At 42.6% G+C, this 19254-nt stretch overlaps 1 protein-coding gene across 6 annotated transcripts in view; it reads right to left on the bottom strand.

The window, feature by feature from the left end:
- The window catches only part of how (protein held out wings), a 192903-nt gene that overhangs the window by 30150 nt on the left and 143499 nt on the right, over positions 1–19254 (bottom strand). For all 6 annotated transcript variants that reach the window (XM_070100673.1, XM_070100671.1, XM_070100674.1 and 3 more), the window contains one exon: positions 238–354. In XM_070100673.1, coding sequence (XP_069956774.1) covers positions 238–354 — 117 coding nt within the window. The remainder of the gene's footprint in view (positions 1–237; positions 355–19254) is intronic.

The raw sequence follows: 19254 nt of genomic DNA, 5'->3' as shown, positions 1-19254 counted from the left end.
AAAACTTTCGAAAGTTTTGTATGAATAAATCAACAATCTCCACAGTTAAAAATGAGAAAAAAATAAGAGTTTGTGCATTAAATGGTACAGATGTCATCTGCTGAGAACACCAGTCACATTACTACAGAAAAACAATATGTAAAACATACGAAATGTGTAGATTGAGGAAAACTAAATAAGGGGCCTGTCTAGTGCTCAGATAATAAGACACAGTCCAATCATTATATAATACTGTACCTTCTTTTTGTCCCTCATGGAGCCCTTGCCACGCACCATGATCTTGCAGCCTGTCTCCTGCTCCAGCTGCTTGGCTGTCATCCCCCGAGGCCCCAGTATTCGACCCACAAAGTTGAACTGAAATGAGACATTACACTATTACTGCATACCATATTGTACTGCTGGCATACAAGGAAAAAAATATGCCAGATTAATCTCTAAATGAAGACAAACAAGCAGAGCAAGTGGAAAATGTGGTAGGACATTACAAGTTTAGCCTTTTGTGAATAATAATTTAATAAATAATAATTTAATAACAATTTAATAATAATAATCTAATAATTTAATAATAATAATAATAATAATAATAATAATAATAAAAATAATGAAATCTCTTCAGTGGATCAGGGAGTGTCTGAAACATTTTGATGCCAGCTCAGCCAAATTTGCAGAGCTGGCATCAAAATGTTTTATACAGTTTTAACATATAAAAGTATGGTACAGTAAATCCTCGAAATAATGGGCTAAAAGAGAAAAGATGGTTGATAATGGTCATTTAATATTTAGTAAAACAAATACAGTCACAAAGTTAGACTATATCACACCAGTTGTATGCAAAATCAAACTGTTAACATCAAGTCTCTCTTCTAAGTTCTTGCAAGGTCCCAACAGATACTCTGATAATTATTAGGTATTCCTAAAGTGGGACCTTTATTTCACTCAACTCGAGAGCCCCCTCTTATCAGATTCAAATTTTGACTGCTTCTGTACAGTAATGTGGACCAGAGTTAAGTAACAATTGGCATACGCAGGTACACTGTTATTAAAGTTATTGAACTCATTCCCAGCATCCTGGGAATGATACTGAGAGTAAGAAGTTTTGGAGTGAAAGTAATAAGTTAAGAAAGCCTAGGGAACAAATGGATTTGATAGTTAAAAATACGAGAGGAGAGTTATTACATGAAGAGTTGGAAGTATCAGGAAGATGGAGGGAATATTTTGAGGAACTGTTAAATGATTGAGACACTTATGCAGCATATGGAAATCTTTATTCAGGAAACGTTTCGCCACACAGTGGCTTCATCAGTCCAATACAAAGAAGAAGGCGTAAGGAGAGGAGGAGAATGAGGTAATCAGTCCCTCAACCTGGAGTCGATGTGTTCAGTCCATCAATCTTGTAGAATGTACAGCATAGGGCCGTAGACGTGGCTTATATACTGTAGTGAGGTGACGTGAAGCAGATGGAGGCGGGGTCATAGTGGTACCATCCACTAGTCGAAGTAGGTCTTCGTCCAAAGGTTGAACAAGTGTTGAAGAATTCTTTGTAACAAGATCCCATGATGCTGCAGTGTCTGACAGTTGTGATAAATGGTTTGAAAAACCGACAAGTTGAAGATTGAGACACTTATGCAGCATATGGAAATCTTTATTCAGGAAACGTTTCGCCACACAGTGGCTTCAGCAGTCCAATACAAAGAAGAAGGCGTAAGGAGAGGAGGAGAATGAGGTAATCAGTCCCTCAACCTGGAGTCGATGTGTTCAGTCCATCAATCTTGTAGAATGTACAGCATAGGGCCGTAGACGTGGCTTATATACTGTAGTGAGGTGACGTGAAGCAGATGGAGGCGGGGTCATAGTGGTACCATCCACTAGTCGAAGTAGGTCTTCGTCCAAAGGTTGAACAAGTGTTGAAGAATTCTTTGTAACAAGATCCCATGATGCTGCAGTGTCTGACAGTTGTGATGAATGGTTTGAAAAACCGACAAGTTGAAGATTGAGACACTTATGCAGCATATGGAAATCTTTATTCAGGAAACGTTTCGCCACACAGTGGCTTCATCAGTCCAATACAAAGAAGAAGGCGTAAGGAGAGGAGGAGAATGAGGTAATCAGTCCCTCAATATGCTGCATAAGTGTCTCAATCTTCAATTTGTCGGTTTTTCAAACCATTCATCAGAACTGTTAAATGTCGATGAAGATAGGGAAGCTGTGATTTTGTGTATTGGGCAGGAGGTATAATATCTTGTAAGAGTGAGAAAGAGCTAGTTGAGTGTGGGGGAGGTGCACGAAACTGGAGCAAAGGTGTTCCCTGTGATCATATCTGCTTGGAGCTCCTCTTTTCTGCAACAATGCAAGCTCCTGATGATGTGATTGCAATACGAAAGGCCTAGAGCTGTCATTCAACTCCCCCTGTGGTTGTTTTGTATACACACATATATATAGGCATGTATACATAAGAAGACACAAACAACCATAAATAGGCAGGTAAATATGGCACATGCATATATATGCACAAGTACACATTCATGTGTATGCATATGCACATTTATACATGCACAAAAGTGTACATACATTCACTCACACAACACTTATGCATATGCACACATACTGTATATATACACACGAGTACATAAAATAAGTGTAGTCACATTTATACATTTCCAAAAGAATATATATGTATATGCATATTCTTATATTTTGGCGTATTAGAATTTTATCACTGCCCTGCACTATTCCTTTTGCATGCACTGAGGCAGAAGTGGCTGGGCTTATGGGATGTGGGGGATACCTTTCACGGAATATGAAATGACCGAAATGCATTAGCTAAAATACAACTCAAAGGCCTAAGCTGAAGGCAAATAGTTAAAATATGCATATTAAGATGTAACAGTAAATGTAAGGGGTCCAAGACTTTTCAATACTCTCCTTCATACATAAAAGGAATTATCAAGAGATTCCCCTCCCCCCAGGGAGGCTGAAACTTCTTCAAGTTAGTTCTTAATTAGCCAGGATGTGGTGTATACGCTGGACTCTGCGGCAAGCACCAACAATCTGGTTGATCAGTTCGTCAACCAGGCCGCCTTGTCTGGGACTCGGCAGCGGGGGCGGTAACCCCAAAATCGTTTTTAGGTATATTTTCATCATTAAGACTAAAGCCACAAAGAGAGGAGGAGCCCCTGGAAACAGGTGATAATGAGCGAGGTGTCTTGAACCAATCCTCAGTGTACAAAGAATCATCTTGGTTGATGCTGTGAGAAAGGCGGCAAGATAAAAGTGCAATTGAATTATGTCAGCCTGGTGCGAAGGGTGGAAGATGGCAGTTTGTGTCCATCTGGCCAGCGTTATTAATACATGGGCGGCGTGCAAGCGAGACACCTTACTAAATTTAGCCACCCCCACAACCCCAACTCCCTCCCCACTTCCTCCATTGCTACCTAACAACCTCACTACCTACTTACTGCCAATCACCCCACTTACCAACCTATTCTCACCATCAGTGATACTCGTGCGACGTGAACGTTTGTAATATTGGTAGAATTACCGATAATATATTAAGTGAAAGGACAAATGTGCAACTAATGAAACATTGCCGCAATAAAATATCTGGATTTGCCATGAGAGGAAGCAGGCGGTCATGGTAACATTGATTATATTTATTAAGAGGATGGGAACAATGGCAAGAAATGACAAAGTAGAATCAGCACAAGCCCAGAGGCTGTCACGTCAAAACTATAGATACCAACGCCAATAAATCCCAGCAAACAAGTACTATATCATTCATTTTTGCCAACACAAAAGACAAAGTATTCATAACAAAATCCCTTATATATGAGAACTTCATCCATAGTACCCCTCAAGGAAGGTTCCTTGATGTTGGTGAGGGGCTCTTGATTTAGTGAATTGGATGTGCTCCAGTTCCCCGAATTAAGCCCGAATGCCTTCCACATCTCCCCAGGCGCTGTATAATCCTACAGGTTTAGCGCTTCCCCCTTGATTGTAATAATAATAATCATCCATAGTAAAATGTAACGACTAGCGACGTCACTGGGACATGTATTACATATTACGATGACAACGAACTATGGATACCGGGGTACAACCTAATTAAGTGCGATCGATACAACAGGTCACTGAGTGAAAGGTAGGGGAAAAAAGGTTAGGTCAATTTGTTCGCAAACCTTTTTACTGAGCTACACCATAATCTGAAGGGTACCTGGACTTCCTGTAGTCAACGCCACCAAAGTTCGGTCTCAGACCAGGACTCCCGGTTGGAGGGAACGATCAGCTAGGCTGTTGGTGCTAACCGCATGCATTCTAACGTATGCATCCGAGGCCGGCTGATTCGTTAATGACTTGAACTTATCAAGTTCCCTCTAAGACATCTAGGGGTCTATTGGTAATCCCCTTTATGTATAAAGGGAGGGTGCTGAAAACTTGTGGTCCCTTCACACTTAATTCGTTGTCTCTGTGCAGTCCTCGCACCCCTACTTTTTCAAAATAAAATCATTGTTGTGATGTCTAGCGACGAAAAGGCCAAGCGTAACGAGAAAATTTTCAAATATGTACGCTTTTCACTGCTGGTGCGAAAGTTGAATTGTTACAAATGAGAAATGCGTGAAATATGTTGACTGACCTCTTGCAATTCCCTTCTCCAAACCCCACACTAACTTCCGAAGGAGGGAGAAAGACGTAACATGAAGGGGGGGAAGGGAGATGCAGAAGCGAGGGGTGACTGACAAATGCCAGTGGCAGCCTCCATCAACCTACTGTGATACCATCTTTAGGAAGAGGAATAACACCCACTCTATTCTCTCTGACCACGTATACCATAGGCGCTTATGCTATCTCCAATACAACCTTCACAAACACATCTACTTACACCCGCCGTGGAGTCATATATTTTAAAAACAACTTTCTGCAGTATATTTCAAAACAGATCTTATTTCATATTTTCTTTATTATGTGCCCCTTGCCCATCACGAGGATGGTCATGAAACTTATTATGTAGGTACAATAAGATTCCACGGACGAGATCTCAATTTTGTTTCGGCAAAGCAGGTTACAACAGCAAGTTCTATAAAATACGCGAAGTTGTAATGTTTTTTTATTAATCATTACATACTTCAATTTACAGGCTAAAATCGTACCTCAGCTCATTTCAACGTCCAACAATATCTAAGGTATACTACCCCCCCCCACCCAGGATGCGACCCACAATAGTCTACTAACATCTAGGCATATTTACTACCAGGTGAACATGGGCAGCAAACTTAAACAGGATTTTCCATACATTTCGCTTTGCCTGGTAATCAAACCCGGGTCCTTTTTGCTTTAAGACGATCTTTCAACCACTGAGCTACAGATCACATGATGCTCATTCTAAAGTATTTGAGATCTTTGACATTTGTGAAATACCGATTCTTGTTTTTTGTTTAGCTAAATAAATTCAGCAGAAAGGTTGTAACGGAGAAAACAGCCGGGAAGGTACTGGAGATACATCATCTCCCGGAGAACAGGGGGCGGCTCTGGGCACAAACCAATTTTACAGGCTAAGAGCTGTTATCGTATTTCAGCTCAGTTCAAAGCCCTGTTTAAAGTATATTAACCCCCTTCCCCCAGGATGCGACCCGCAACAGTCGGTTATCACCCAGGCACCTCTGTTAGACTGTCACACACAAGAACAAATGTGTTAGAAAACTCAAGTGTTGCTAATATGTCATACCCTGTGAAAGACAACCTGTTGCAAGTATTCTAATATTGGGTACAAGGTATCCATGTACATAATGAGGTTGAGGGAAAACAAAGGTGACCCAACGTCCATGTTGTTGGCTGCTTGAAGCCCTTTGAACTGTCCTCCTTAGAACGTATGCAAGAGGCATCATAACGCACACTTGAAAAATTCTTGGGGGATTAGCCCCAAATCTGCACAAAGAATCACTCCGTACAAAATCAAAAGGTTTAACAGACAGTGCAAAATGCCCCCAATAAAATGTAAAGCGTGCCCTTAGTACTCTAAGAAAGAATGCGAAGTGTAAGCGGACAAAGGCTCTTCAACATCCTCCCTTCATTTATAATTATTAAGAAACCCCAAGCTGCCTTCACGAGAGAACTTGATAAGTTCCTCAAGCCAGCCGAGTTGTGTTACGTATATTAGACTGTGCGGCTAGCATTAACAACCTGGTTGATCAGGCCATCCACCTCGAGGCCTGCTGGTCTTGACCGGGCCGCTGAGGAGTTGACCCTGAAACCATCTCCAGGTAAACTCTTCAGTTTCTTTCGATTTTAACGGCGAGTATTGAAGAAAACTTTGTAGTTGAACCATTTAAGCATAAATAATTTTAAAATAAATCCTTTAACCGAATTAATATTTAAGGCTTTCTGTGGTGTTTCATATTATATTATCAGGAGAGATAAATATTACTAAACGAATACAAAAAGTATCAAGAGGAAACTGGACTACTTCCTGACGCAATGCCAGATCAGCCAAGTTGTAATTGAATGTAAGTCTGTTGGTAGCTGTGAGCATCAGCCAGCTTGATCACGCACTCAATACGGCCTTGATTCTGACCTCCAGTAGTTTGACACGAGGGTAGGAGTGGTAGGTTGCAGGTTGAATAATGCTACTGATGCCTTGTACCGTAACTGATAGAAATGTGTACGTCTCACATGCTGACGAGACACCAAGGTCCCGTGCTCCCCCACCCCCACACTGCCTCACCATCTGGACGACACCAGTTGGGTGGCGCGTGTTTATGTAGCGTCCCTCAGAGACCACTACGGCGCCACCCCCATCCCCAACAAGCAGCATGGATGCTAGTGTTGTTGATAATGTGGCCTGGTTGGGAAAAGGAACTGCCGTGTTGAGAAACAGTAGCATACACCTCGCTATATCATCCCACACCATCCCCTCACCCCTACCTTCCTTTGTCATTCCATCAATATGCCATAACCAAGAATTATAAAGCAAGGGCACCTGACACTCATATTGACAGGGGACATCCTGACGGAGCGCCCCGAGGAAATCACCGAAACTGCAAGGGCAGGCAGCAACAGTATGACTATCCAACACTACAGGCAGGTGGGAGCAGTCTCCCCCCCCCTCTCCAGGTAACCTGAAGGATCAATCCCTCAGCAGAGTAAGGATTAATACACACAATATATATATATATATATATATATTTATATATATATATATATATATATATATATATGTCGTGCCGAATATGTAAAACTGGTCAATTAGCAAGAACTCATTTAAAATTAAGTCTTTTCTAAAATTTTCTCTTATAAGTTTAAAAATATATTTTTTTCATTAATGTTAATGTGAAAATTTATAATTTTGCTCCAAAAGAATCTTAGAAAACTTACCTAACCTTATTATAATAAGAACAATTTATTTTAGCCTAACCCAACTAAATATATTTTAGATTTGTTGACAATAATTTAATACTAAACAAACACAGTGAAATATATTTTTTCCGTTAGGTTCAGAATGATTTTGGCGAAATTATTGCATACACAAATTTTCGCTTGTCCTATATGGCAAGATGAGCGTTGCTATTTAAGCCAAGATCGCAAGTTCTCCCTATTCGACACGACATAAATATATATATATATATATATATATATATATATATATATATACATATATATATATATATATATATATATATATATATATATATATATATATATATATATATATATATATATGTAAGATGGGGTCCACCTCTGGTGTAAATTGTGGGACCCATAGCCTCGGAGAAGTGGATAAAAAGGCTTCAAGGAAGAATATTTGGATTTCTTCCTGAAGCCATTTGAATATTCCACTTCCCCTACCACCCCATCTTTTAAACTATTTTTTTTTTACCAATAGGAATATTTTATTACATAATATGGCACAGAAGATTTAAGAGATACATTGTTGATATAAAGGTGGCATATACGGTACATGTTGTTACGTGTGTATCGCCAATTATAAGGCGAAAATCTCATACAGCTCCTCAGAGCTGGGGCGTGTGCCCAAAATGCAGCATGCATTACCCCTTTGAACAGCCGCGCTGAGCCGCTGGAACAGAAAACTAGCTGCCCTGGGATCCCTAGTTACCCTGATGAGTGGTTAACGCTCTCGCTTCACACGGTGATGGCCTGGGTTCGATTCCCAGCCAGAGTAGAAACATTGGACGTGTTTCTTTCCACCTGTTGTCTATGTTCCCCATCAGTAAAATGGGTACCTGGGTGTTAGTCGACTGGTGTGGGTCGCATCCTGGGACACTGACCTAAGGAGGCCTGGTCACAGACCGGGCCGCGGGGGCGTTGACCCCCGGAACTCTCTCCAGATAAACTCCAGATGAGCCAAGGGTCTCTGAGCCTATGGGAACAAACATATAATGATGGGCAAGTTCTCCATATTTTCTAGACTTTTGGGACTCCCTAAAGCTGGCAGCAGCCCCTCCTTCCTCCCTGGTGTATTGGAGATAGGTATCAGCCAAGGTAGATGCACATGTATAGTCCCACACCACCTGCTTCCCATCTGTCCAGGCTTGAAGGGTGATACCATCTGGACACTTCTGGCTGCCATCAGATCTGCATAGTTGGGGTGGCTCCCTTACTGCTGGGCATCCAGCTGTTGTGAGGCTCCTCTTGATAATGTTATTAACCTCCTCATGTCTTGCAATCTTTCCCTCGGATTTACGGCACACAAGACCATGGTACCCGAATCGGTCTGCTGCTTCACTGCCACAAATACACCTGTGTTCGGCGAGAATAGGGGCGGCAAGTCGAAGGGCAACACCGATGCGGATGGTCTGTGGGTCGAGGCGTGTGCCAAGGCTGGAGTTGGGAACAGCCAACAGAAAGTCCCCAGCATGAGGGGCTCTCACTGCCAGCAGGCGGGCTCTATCCTTCCCTGACACACTCTGAAGCATCGTTGAGGCTATATTTTCCACTATTGGACCATCCCAGTGCGATTGTTTGTAGTTGTTGGGGGGAGCAGGTCTGGTTTCTGAGCCCGTTAGATTATCCCAGATCATTGCTCCATCAATGAATTTTTGGTCCTGGGCTCCAATCTTGTCCCTAAGATGTTCAGGGAGAATCGCTGCTACAAGCTCTCTGGATGCAATACACGAGGACAGAAAAGCAGGTAACACAATCTGTGATGACTTGCGGACACCAATGCCTCCTAGTCTGACTGGAAGTGTAGCTTGGTTCCACTGCCCGTCTTCTAGAGTAAGGTTAAGTACTTTGGTAAAAATCTGCCTCAGAATACTGTCATATTCGTGCAGTATAGGGTTATACTTCTTGTGCACACACTATCAACAGCAACAGCAGCAGCAGCAGGTGGGTATCACACGGTGAACAAAGACACCCCCTCCCTCACACCGCCACTTGCACAAAGGATGACATCAGCTTCACCATCTTCTCAGACATAATACATATAATTATCCTGAGAAAATGCAGACCAGTAGCTACGAGCGTTGCCCTCACTATGAAGTCACGTGACCTGAAGGTCCGCTTCACCTCCTCCCCCACCACCACTGTGAACCACAACACCCTCATGACCCTCCCTCCCTCCTCCACTGTGAACCACAACACCCTCAATTCCTGACCTTCCTCCACCGTGAACCACAACACCCTCCTCCACTGTGCACCATAACAGTCTCGTTCCTGATACCCTACTCCATTGTGAACCACAGCCTCGTTCCTGACACCCTTCAATGTGAACCACAACACCTTAATTCCTGACACACACTTCCGCTGTGCACCATAACAGCCTCGTCCCTACAACCCCACTTTATAAGACCAGATAGTTTGCTTCGCTAGCTGCACTTGCAGGCGAGGCTGAAGTCACCTACGCTGAGGACACTACCATCTGTCCCGGCGTGGCTTACACCACCCACGTCACATGGATATGACCAAAATATTGTAGTAACATTACGATCGTCTTGACCCTTCCACCTATCTTTGGACACATTTTAAATGTGACTTAAACCACACTGCACTCTGACAGTGACCTAATGTCTGCTTATTCTACTTTAACCCAGTTCATACACTGGCAAAAAAGTAGGCCTTAAATTATGGAGTGCAGATACAATAAATAGCCTTAAATAAAAAAATCGACGAAATATCTGTTACAAATGTAGGATCGGAGCTGAGATTTGAAGAGCACTGTGTCCTGCGAAATCATTCAGTGTTTTCGACAATACAAAGTGAATACGAATATACCAAAGAAAAAACCCAAGGTAAAAAAAAAATACTGTTAAAAATAAAAACTGTTAGCAGTTTGTAACATGTTAAAAAACTAGTGCGAGAAGCGCCTGACATTCCTATGACCAGGTTATATTTTTAATTTTCTTTTCGATCTTTACCTATTAATTTCTCTATTAATTCCTGCCATCTAGATTTTCGCTACCTGCAGGCCCCTGGGTTACATCACAACTACGTAAGTATACGATGCAAATACATGCATGGACCACGGTTCGAGTCCCCATTTACAGTCGTTCATTGTAATTTATCTTGGGATCATGAACTATATGACTTTAAGGGGTGAGAATAGGTGTACCAGTCGAGTACAACTTACCTGATCAAGGACCTTCAGAATCTGTCTAAGGTGAAGGGTCGTGACCATCAGATGTTGACACGTTTCTTGTATTATGGCATCCTTAAATTTGCGTTAATAACATTTCTATTTATTTAAAAACTTCTCATAATCCACCCTGTTATTTTTGTTTACCTTACTAATTTACCTAGTTGTGTTCCCGAAAACGTTTTCAGACATTAACACAATTATCTGAACTGATTCCTTCATTTTACGACCAGTAAGATTTGCGTTTTATATTATCGAGTTTTTTCCTTGTTCATTATTTCTATATAACTTCAGCTGGAATGTGTAACCGTTATCATGTCCTTTACCCATAGGAGATTTTGTAGTTTTTTTTTAGCGGACTTTGGGGTAACTATCATGATTATTTCAGCATCAGCCGCAAAACATACCAGGTTTGTCTTTTTTTTTTTTTACTGCGAGAATGAGAGAGTCAAGTTGCCAGGACACTGCCTTGTGGACCCGAGCTTTCTTTTTACCTGGAGTATACCTAGAGTAGCTTTCGGTCACCGCCTCCGCGGCCCGGTCCTAGACCATGCCTCCTGATTACTGACTTGATCGATCAAGACGCAAGTACCCTCCGCCCGTAGATCAACTTATTTTCTACCTACCTGGAGTCTACCTAGTGTGTGTTCTGAGGGTCAACGCCCTCGCGGCCAAGTCGTAGACCAAGCCTTGTTATTTTCCTCAAAATCAATGTTGAATTTTTAACACTAAAAAAGAATTTGATGGTGTGATGCTACTTTTAATGATCTTCATATTTTTTTTTTTTTTGCTATAATCCTGCTGCTTTTCTTATGAAAAGTTTTTATATTTATTGTTCTAGTCTCAGGGATTTCACTTTAATAAAAGCTTTATCTCCAAATTATACTGAATGTTCTTACTAGTGATAACTTGTACTTTATATAGAATTTCATGAAGTGTGCTGGGCGGGCAAAAAGTAAAAAGATATACAGACGGGCCCCGCTTATACAGCAGGTTAGATTCCAGGCTACTGTTGTAAATAAAAAAAATCGCTGTGAATTGAAACAGCCTTTTTTTCACTTTTATATGCATATAAAAGCCTGATAACATGTTTACACTATCATATATTAACTGAGCAATAGAGCTAAGCCTAAAAAATGCATATACAGTACACATTACTTACCCTCATCCTTAGCATATAGTGAGTGAAAAAATTTATTGTAGGAAGTCTGAATAAATAAAGAATGGGTATAACTGAAAACTGCTGCATTATCAAAGCGCTGTAAAGCGGAGCCTTCCTGTAATACTGACAATCAGTTAAGTCAATGGATACATGCAACTTTCTGAATGCTTTATTCTAAGCTACGTTTCGCTCGCCAGGAGCTTCGTCAAGCTTGACCAAGTTCCTAAAAAACAAAATAGAATAATAATAAAGTTTTTAAGTCGATACAAGTGTGTATTTACCTATGAGAGTGGACAGAGTTCATGGAAAACTGTCTTCCAAAGTTCAACACTGGTTCATACTTTGCTTTCTGGATTTTACTCATCCTTTACCGACATCTATGTTTGTTCATTTTAATACAGAGGTGTAAAAAAAAACAAGGAAAGCTAAAAGACATTATGAAATTAAAGTTTTTGGAATCCAAGACAAATTCTTAAGTTTTTTTGTTATGAAGTGTATAGGACATAAATCAGGGTAAAGTTGGCCCTACTTAAAACTATGGACAGCTTACTGATGAGAAATAAATGTTAAATTTTAACAATTATTTCCTGTCAGTCTTCGCATAAGACAACTGATCCACTGTGACTATTCCTCTGGCTCTCACCACATTAATTTATGCTTGTTAGAATTAAATAAGATGATTTGTGTTACGTTTTATGTCTTAGCTTTTTCTGTTCTTGAACATAGCTGTGACCTGTTCGGAGGGTTCTTTCTACCTCCGCATCTCAACCTGAGGCCACGCTTCCTTGTTTATTGCCTAATCAACTAGGTTGTTGCTGCTAGTGACCCACAAGCCTACATAGCCATCACATCCTGGTTGAATATATACTTGTTTCAGGTAGCCTTGCAGCTTCACCTTAACTTCTACCTTATAAATGTCTTGAGCATTACTATCACAAATGCTTAGATATTTTATAGTCTATGTCATCAGTAAATGATCATTAACGTCATCAACAAATAGAATTACTACCTCTAAGAAGGCTAGTCGTGTGGAGAAGATGACTGTGGTGATTGATGGACGTGAAGGGAGGGGGAGGGTGGCTGCAAAACTCATCATGGAGGAAGTGTGAGGGAAGCAGATTATGGGGGAGGGAGAGGAAGAACCAAATGAGATGGAGATGAAGACATGAGCGTCCTCACAACTGTAATCACTCCCTTGCCCCCCCCCCCCTCAAAAACCAGCAAAAACTAACATACCCACAGCCAATGACTTTCCCTTATTACACACTTCCACTTTCCCCAGCAGTTATTCAGAAAACGTCCTTATGCTGGAAGTCACACCGGGTGTAAAAATTCCAGTACTTGGTGGGAAGTACTCCAGCGTTGGGTATAGTTATCCATGAAATGCGGTGTATCTAATAATGTTAGTTGAAAATTAACCGCCCGCATGGCGTGGGATGGGCCATCCTGAAATACAGTAATGCCAATGGTAACACTATACCTGCTACAACAAAACTTTCGGAGCTGCTGTGGCTACTGAATCAATAGTGGAATACTTGACGATGTCCTCTTCGCCTCACTGAACACTTTCGGCTCGGACTGAGGGATTTTCAAGAGGGAACTTGATAAGTTTCTCAAGGTAGTTCCTGATTAGCCAGCCTGTGATGCATACGATGGAGAAGTAGACAAATGCAGCATAATGCGATCTTTTACTGACAAAGTTTAGCCCACACACTGGACTTTATTGGGTCACAAACAGATCTACTTGAGCAGAGAGTACGTGAGTATATATAGGGAGCATAGTGACGTGAAGGGTCAGGTGAAGAATGTTAAGTTGATGGCTGAGAAGAGGTTGGAGTTGAGAAAGACCTGGCCGGGATAAACCAGTAGGTTTGTTGCTGTGTAGGATAACGACGACGAAGTTTACTGACAATTGGTTCAGCTATGTTGTAAAAGCCGTTGTTCTGGTTGAAATTGTTGTATATACAGAGAGTGATGATTCAAAGATCCTGCGTCTCTAAGTGTCTTCTTCCCTGATGATGCGTCTCTATAGTCCCTTACTCATCGCCAGGTAAGACATTGCGTGCGGCTAGCACCAACAGCCTGGTTGATCAGGTCATCCATCGGAAGACTTGGTCTGGGATCGGACTTTAGGAGCACTAACCCTTGAAACAATCTCAGGGTAATCTCGCCAGGGAAGTATCCCAGGGGTACCTGAATTGTAGCCTGATTTTTTCCTTCTTCCAACATTTTTGCTTATAACTTAAAGCGCGATTTATGAAGCCTTAACAAAAAAAAAAAATCTTTAAAAGGTGGTAGGCGAACGTTGGCAGCTGGTGTGGGGGAACTTACCCATATGTCTTGCCAGATTAATACTAAATATTCCCACAAATTTACAGAAATTTTTACCCCCCGAAAATAATCTTTCAGGTATTAGGTTTCAGGTACGTCTGCACACTTCTGTCAAGACAGCTACTGAATGAATGATGATGAATGTGTTTCATCTTGAGCCAACTTTCCTTAGTGGAAGAAGGCCTATGTGGTAAAAAAAATTCTCGACTGTATTTCATGGAGAGCTAAACCTGTTTGGATCATACCAAGTGTATAATTTTTAAGAGTGCAGAGTTGGGATGCGGTGGAGGCAAGGTGGCGGGAGAGGGTACCAGCAGCAGGTGAATGAAGGCTTCGGGGGGGGGGGGGGGGGTTTGCAGCCAGGTGAGTCAGGCAGGTAGGGGCGAGGTGGGGCACCCATGGCAGAACCTGCCTCAGCATCAACAAGACCTGGTGTACCTACGCCTACGCCCACAAATCCCCGCCCTTGATAACTTATGGGTGAGCGTGAGCCTGGTACCATACAGTCAGCAGAGGATACTCGTCATAATAGTAGAGTGCTGGTGTGGCAGATGGTAGTGAGCCTATGTGCACCTGCTGTCACACTCTTGTATGTACACATCACTAGCCGAGTTTCCTCCTCATCCAGCTTGTGAGAGCTCTTAACTATCATCCTATTGTCTACCCCTACCACCACACACACACACACACAGCTGAGTATCAATCCCTGCAACCACAATTAGGTGAGTACACGAATGCACACGTAGAAGTAACAAATACGAGCAATAAGGCTAGTGTTTATGGAGAGTGTAGACTACTGAGTAGCGGCTGTGATGGTGGCTGGAGCCTCACACGTGAGAGCAGCGGGTCGACCTTGTGCCGGGCCAGGCAAGGTAACATTCCCCCCACCTGCAAAACTCACCCAAACCCACTTCAACCCAGTAGCCCGTACTTGCTTACTCTCCCAGCCTCCTTGCTAACCCCCACTAATACATTTCGTCAATCTTTATAGCTTCACGTACTACGACTGTGATCTCTTCCCCAAACTAAATGACCCTGCACGTCTTCGTTGAGTACACAAACAACTTCCCGCAACCCCCCTTTTGATACACCTTTACCCCATCCCACCATCTTAATTTGTCCACCTTACCAGTCTCCAAGCCGGTATCTCCCACTCCCTCAAACAGTCTGCCCACCCACCAGGCGCCCCTTTCCCCAGTCACTCCAGTTCCCCCACGTTAGATATGCCCATACACCCCCATCCAGTTCCATCCACATCCACACGATACCCCCCCTGCCTAAAACACCACGCCAAACATACCAGGCAAGATTTAGTAATGATTATACAAGAAGACTGACAAAACAGGAATATATCCACAAGAGTGCACCCATCCCCAACACAATATTGACAGTGCCACTACTCAAACTGCTAATCATCAGCTTTCACTGATACCAAAGCAACGTGCTATCAACTACACAGTTATGTTACATCTAATACACGCACGTTACACACATCACTAAATACATAGTTATACCTGTGACTGGTTTATAGGGTACTTGTACCCTCGCTGCCCAGCCTGAGGCTATACTAACACAAGACACTCCCTATACCCGTAACATACACCTTAAGACTCACCACAAAACTTCTTCATTCCAATATATTCCCCAGGAATCTTTTATCTCTTAATGACATTGCTTATGTAAGGGCTCAACAGTTTGGTTGATTTAGTGATTCTATGCGAGCGGTTCCATATATTTCATGTTCCTGGCGGCTCACCACGAAACAGTACTCCCCTGACCAGGCTTCTTTTCTCCTTCCTTCCTTCCTCTCCCTCCCTTCCCCCTCTCTCTTAGTAAGGAACCTTATTTTCGTTTTTTAGGGCCGGGGGGGGGGAAATTTACTTTATGTTCTCTTAAAATAATATATACATATTGGATCTTGCAAATTCTGTTATTAAATGTAAACCTCTTAGCCGCCAGCCGTGAGGAGTCACAGCCTCCACATGATTTTTTATCAGCTAAGGAAGAGCTTATATCGCCAATGGCTTGTCAGCTATTTGGGCTGATACACACTGTTTTTAAGGTAGTATGTTCACTCGCAGATGCGTGACACTGAACAATACTGCCTTTATGGAGGAATGTTCATTTACGGGATACCTGAAGTGTACCTGGAGAATGTTCAGAGGGTCAATGGCCCTGTGGCTCAGTCCCACGCTAAACCTCCCTGTGGATGATTGGGTACCAATTACCGACAATATATTAGGTAAAAGGACACAAGTGCAACTAATATGACATTTTATTGTAGCAATGTTTCGCTCTCCAGGAGCTTAGTCAAGTCGGCCTGACAAAGTTCCAGAGTCCTTTTACCTAACATACGCTGTTGGTGATAGCCGCCCACAGTCCAATGTGCACCACATATTGGACTGGAGGACTTTATCAATTTCCCTATTGAAGACGGCAGGGTTCTGTTGATAATTACCTTTTTGTATGATGGGTATTGAATAGTCTTGGCCCCTTCATTCTTAATGAGTTATATCAGTTTATTCTTGGTACTACTACTTTTTCAATGGGGGTATTTTATACTGTCTGCCGAACCCTGTGCTTTGTAGGGAGTGATTTCTCGGTGCAGATTTGGGACCAGCCCCCTCAAGAATTTTGCAGGTATAGATTATGATGTGTAAGAAGACATGTACAGTTCAGGACATTTATTAAAGGAAACGTTTTCGCCACGAGTGACTTCAGTCCTGTGTGTTGCTGCTGGTGACCCGCTTCCTGCTACCTGCCTAGTCTACCTGGAGGTTATTCCGGGGATCAAGACCCCCGCGGTCCGGTCCACAACCAGGACCCCCGGTGGATCAGGGCCTGATCAACCAGGCTGTTACTGCTGGTCACACGTAGTCCAACGTACGAACCACAGCCTGGCTGATCTGACACCGACTTTAAGTATCTTCCCAGATCCCTCTTGAAGGTAGCCAGGGGCCTTTTGGTAATTCCCCTTATGCTTGGTGGGAGGGTGCTGAACAGTCTTGGGTCCCGGATACTTAAGGTGTTTTCTCCAATGGCGGCCCTCCTTTTCATTGGGGGTATTTTGCACCGCCTGCCCAGTGATTTATGTGTGCAGATTCGGGACCATTGCTTCTAGGATTTTCCAAGTGTAGATTATGATATCTCTCTCTCGCCTGCGTTGCAACGAGTACAAGTCAAGTGCTTCCAAGCGTTCCCAGAAGTTGAGGTGTTTAATGGAACTTACATATGCAGTAAATGTTCTCTGTACACTCTCTAGATCTGCAATTCCACCTGCTTTAAACAGAGATGTTAATGTACAACAGTATTCCAGCCCAGAGAGAACAAGTGATTTGAAAAGGATCATCATTGGCTTGGCATCTCTTGTTTTGAACGTTCTCATTATCCATCCTATCATTTTCTTTGCAGCTGTGATCTTGGCACTGTTATGATCCTTGAACGTGAGATCCTCTGACATTACCACTCCCAGGTCCCTCACGTCATTTTTTCGCTCTGCTGTATGATCAGAGTTTGTAGTATACTCAGTCCTAATTATTATCTCCTCCAGTTTTCCACATTCACCACAGCTTGGTTGATATGGCACCTGGTGAAGGTACTTGTCCAATTTCCTCTTGAAGACTTCTACACTTGTCCCAGCAGTGTCTGATATCTTTTGGTAAGATGCTGAATAATCTGGGGCCACGGATGTTGATACAGTGTTCCCTTACTGTGCCCACCGCACTCCTGCTTTTCATTGGGTTTATTGTGCACTTCCTCCCATATCTCTCACTCCAGTCTGTTATGGCAGTGTGGAGATTTCGGACCAGGCCCTAGAGTACTTTCCAGGAATATATTATCATGCATCTCTCTCTCTCTCTCTCTCTCTCTCTCTCTCTCTCATCCGCTCCGTGGCCTGGGTCCACGAACGTTAATACAGTGTTGTGATAATTATACTGTTGTGATTCGTGAAAGCCAGATCTTCAGACGTCATCACTATTAAGTCTTTCACGGAGTGGCTTGAGTTTGTTTTATACTCCTTTCCAATTTTAATTTACTTGAATTTTTTATAGCGGAATAACTAAAATTTGTCTAGTAAACTGCTTCTCGGGTTGGAGGTGACGTAGTGGAACTGGAGGAAAAACAGAAGTGGAGACTGGAGGACAACGAAGTGGAGGTGACATAGTGGAGGCTGGAGGAAACACAAGAGGGGGAGACATACAAGAGTTGAACAGTGTGGCTAACCAGTCCAGAACGGTGACTACCCAGTACCATGAGGGTACAGCCACATAACTCTGACCAATTTAGAGTGGTGTTCTACTTTCGAAATCTGACCTGAGGCCAGATTTTCACGTTGACTGCCTGGAGATCAAGCAGGCTGTTGCAGTTCGTGGCCCAAAGGCCTACATAACCATCACAACTTGGCACTTTATGTAGGTCTGGAAATAAACTTGTGCTCAGATTCCTGCATCACATTATCCTCAAGCGATGGTGGCGAGTCTTCCTAGAATCATAACAGTGATGTTGGTAGTCGAGTTCCTCACACGGTGTGTTCCGGGGACGGGGGAGCAAAGGTAAAGTCAATATCATTTTTGGCTTGGCCCGGGGCTTCTTTCCCTGGTGCTCCAGGAGGTCGGGCGGGGGCGAGCGAGGGAACAGAGGTAAGGAGGGGGTTCGTCTTTTAGGCTCCACCCCGGGGCAACATTACGTCATTCCCTGGAAGGCGTCACACCAGATGTGTGCCAGGCTCATTCATGGCCGTATAAGGAGAGATTCAACACACCTGATCACAACAAGGCAACTATGCTGCGTTACAGCTTAAAACTCTCGCCCTTATAGCGTGCTGACTTGTGCTGAGAGGGTGTGCTGGGGACAAATACCTGCTAAACTCACTATTCACACATTCTAATCTTTAACCAACTTATAATAATTAACATAAATAGTACTCTTCTTTAGTAACAAACCCATTATAAAACATGTCGCTATAAAAGTCCTAGCAGTTATTTTAGGATAATAAGATGTTTTAAGATTAACACGTAAAGAGTTTCTTGCACATTAATGCTTTGAGCATACAATAGTCTAGATCTGAGAGCACAAAATGCTTCGGAAAATACCATCACTGGCATGATGTCCCTGCTTTTAAAGTTGTTATAATCCGTCCTGTCATTCTCCGGCCCTTGGCTGCATCTGCTGCATTGTC

The sequence above is a fragment of the Cherax quadricarinatus genome, chromosome 74 (genome assembly GCF_038502225.1).
Source record: "Cherax quadricarinatus isolate ZL_2023a chromosome 74, ASM3850222v1, whole genome shotgun sequence".
NCBI classification, from domain to species: Eukaryota; Metazoa; Arthropoda; class Malacostraca; order Decapoda; family Parastacidae; genus Cherax; species Cherax quadricarinatus.
Note: the sequence above shows the minus strand (reverse complement) of the source record. Positions and strands in the feature narration are given on the sequence as shown.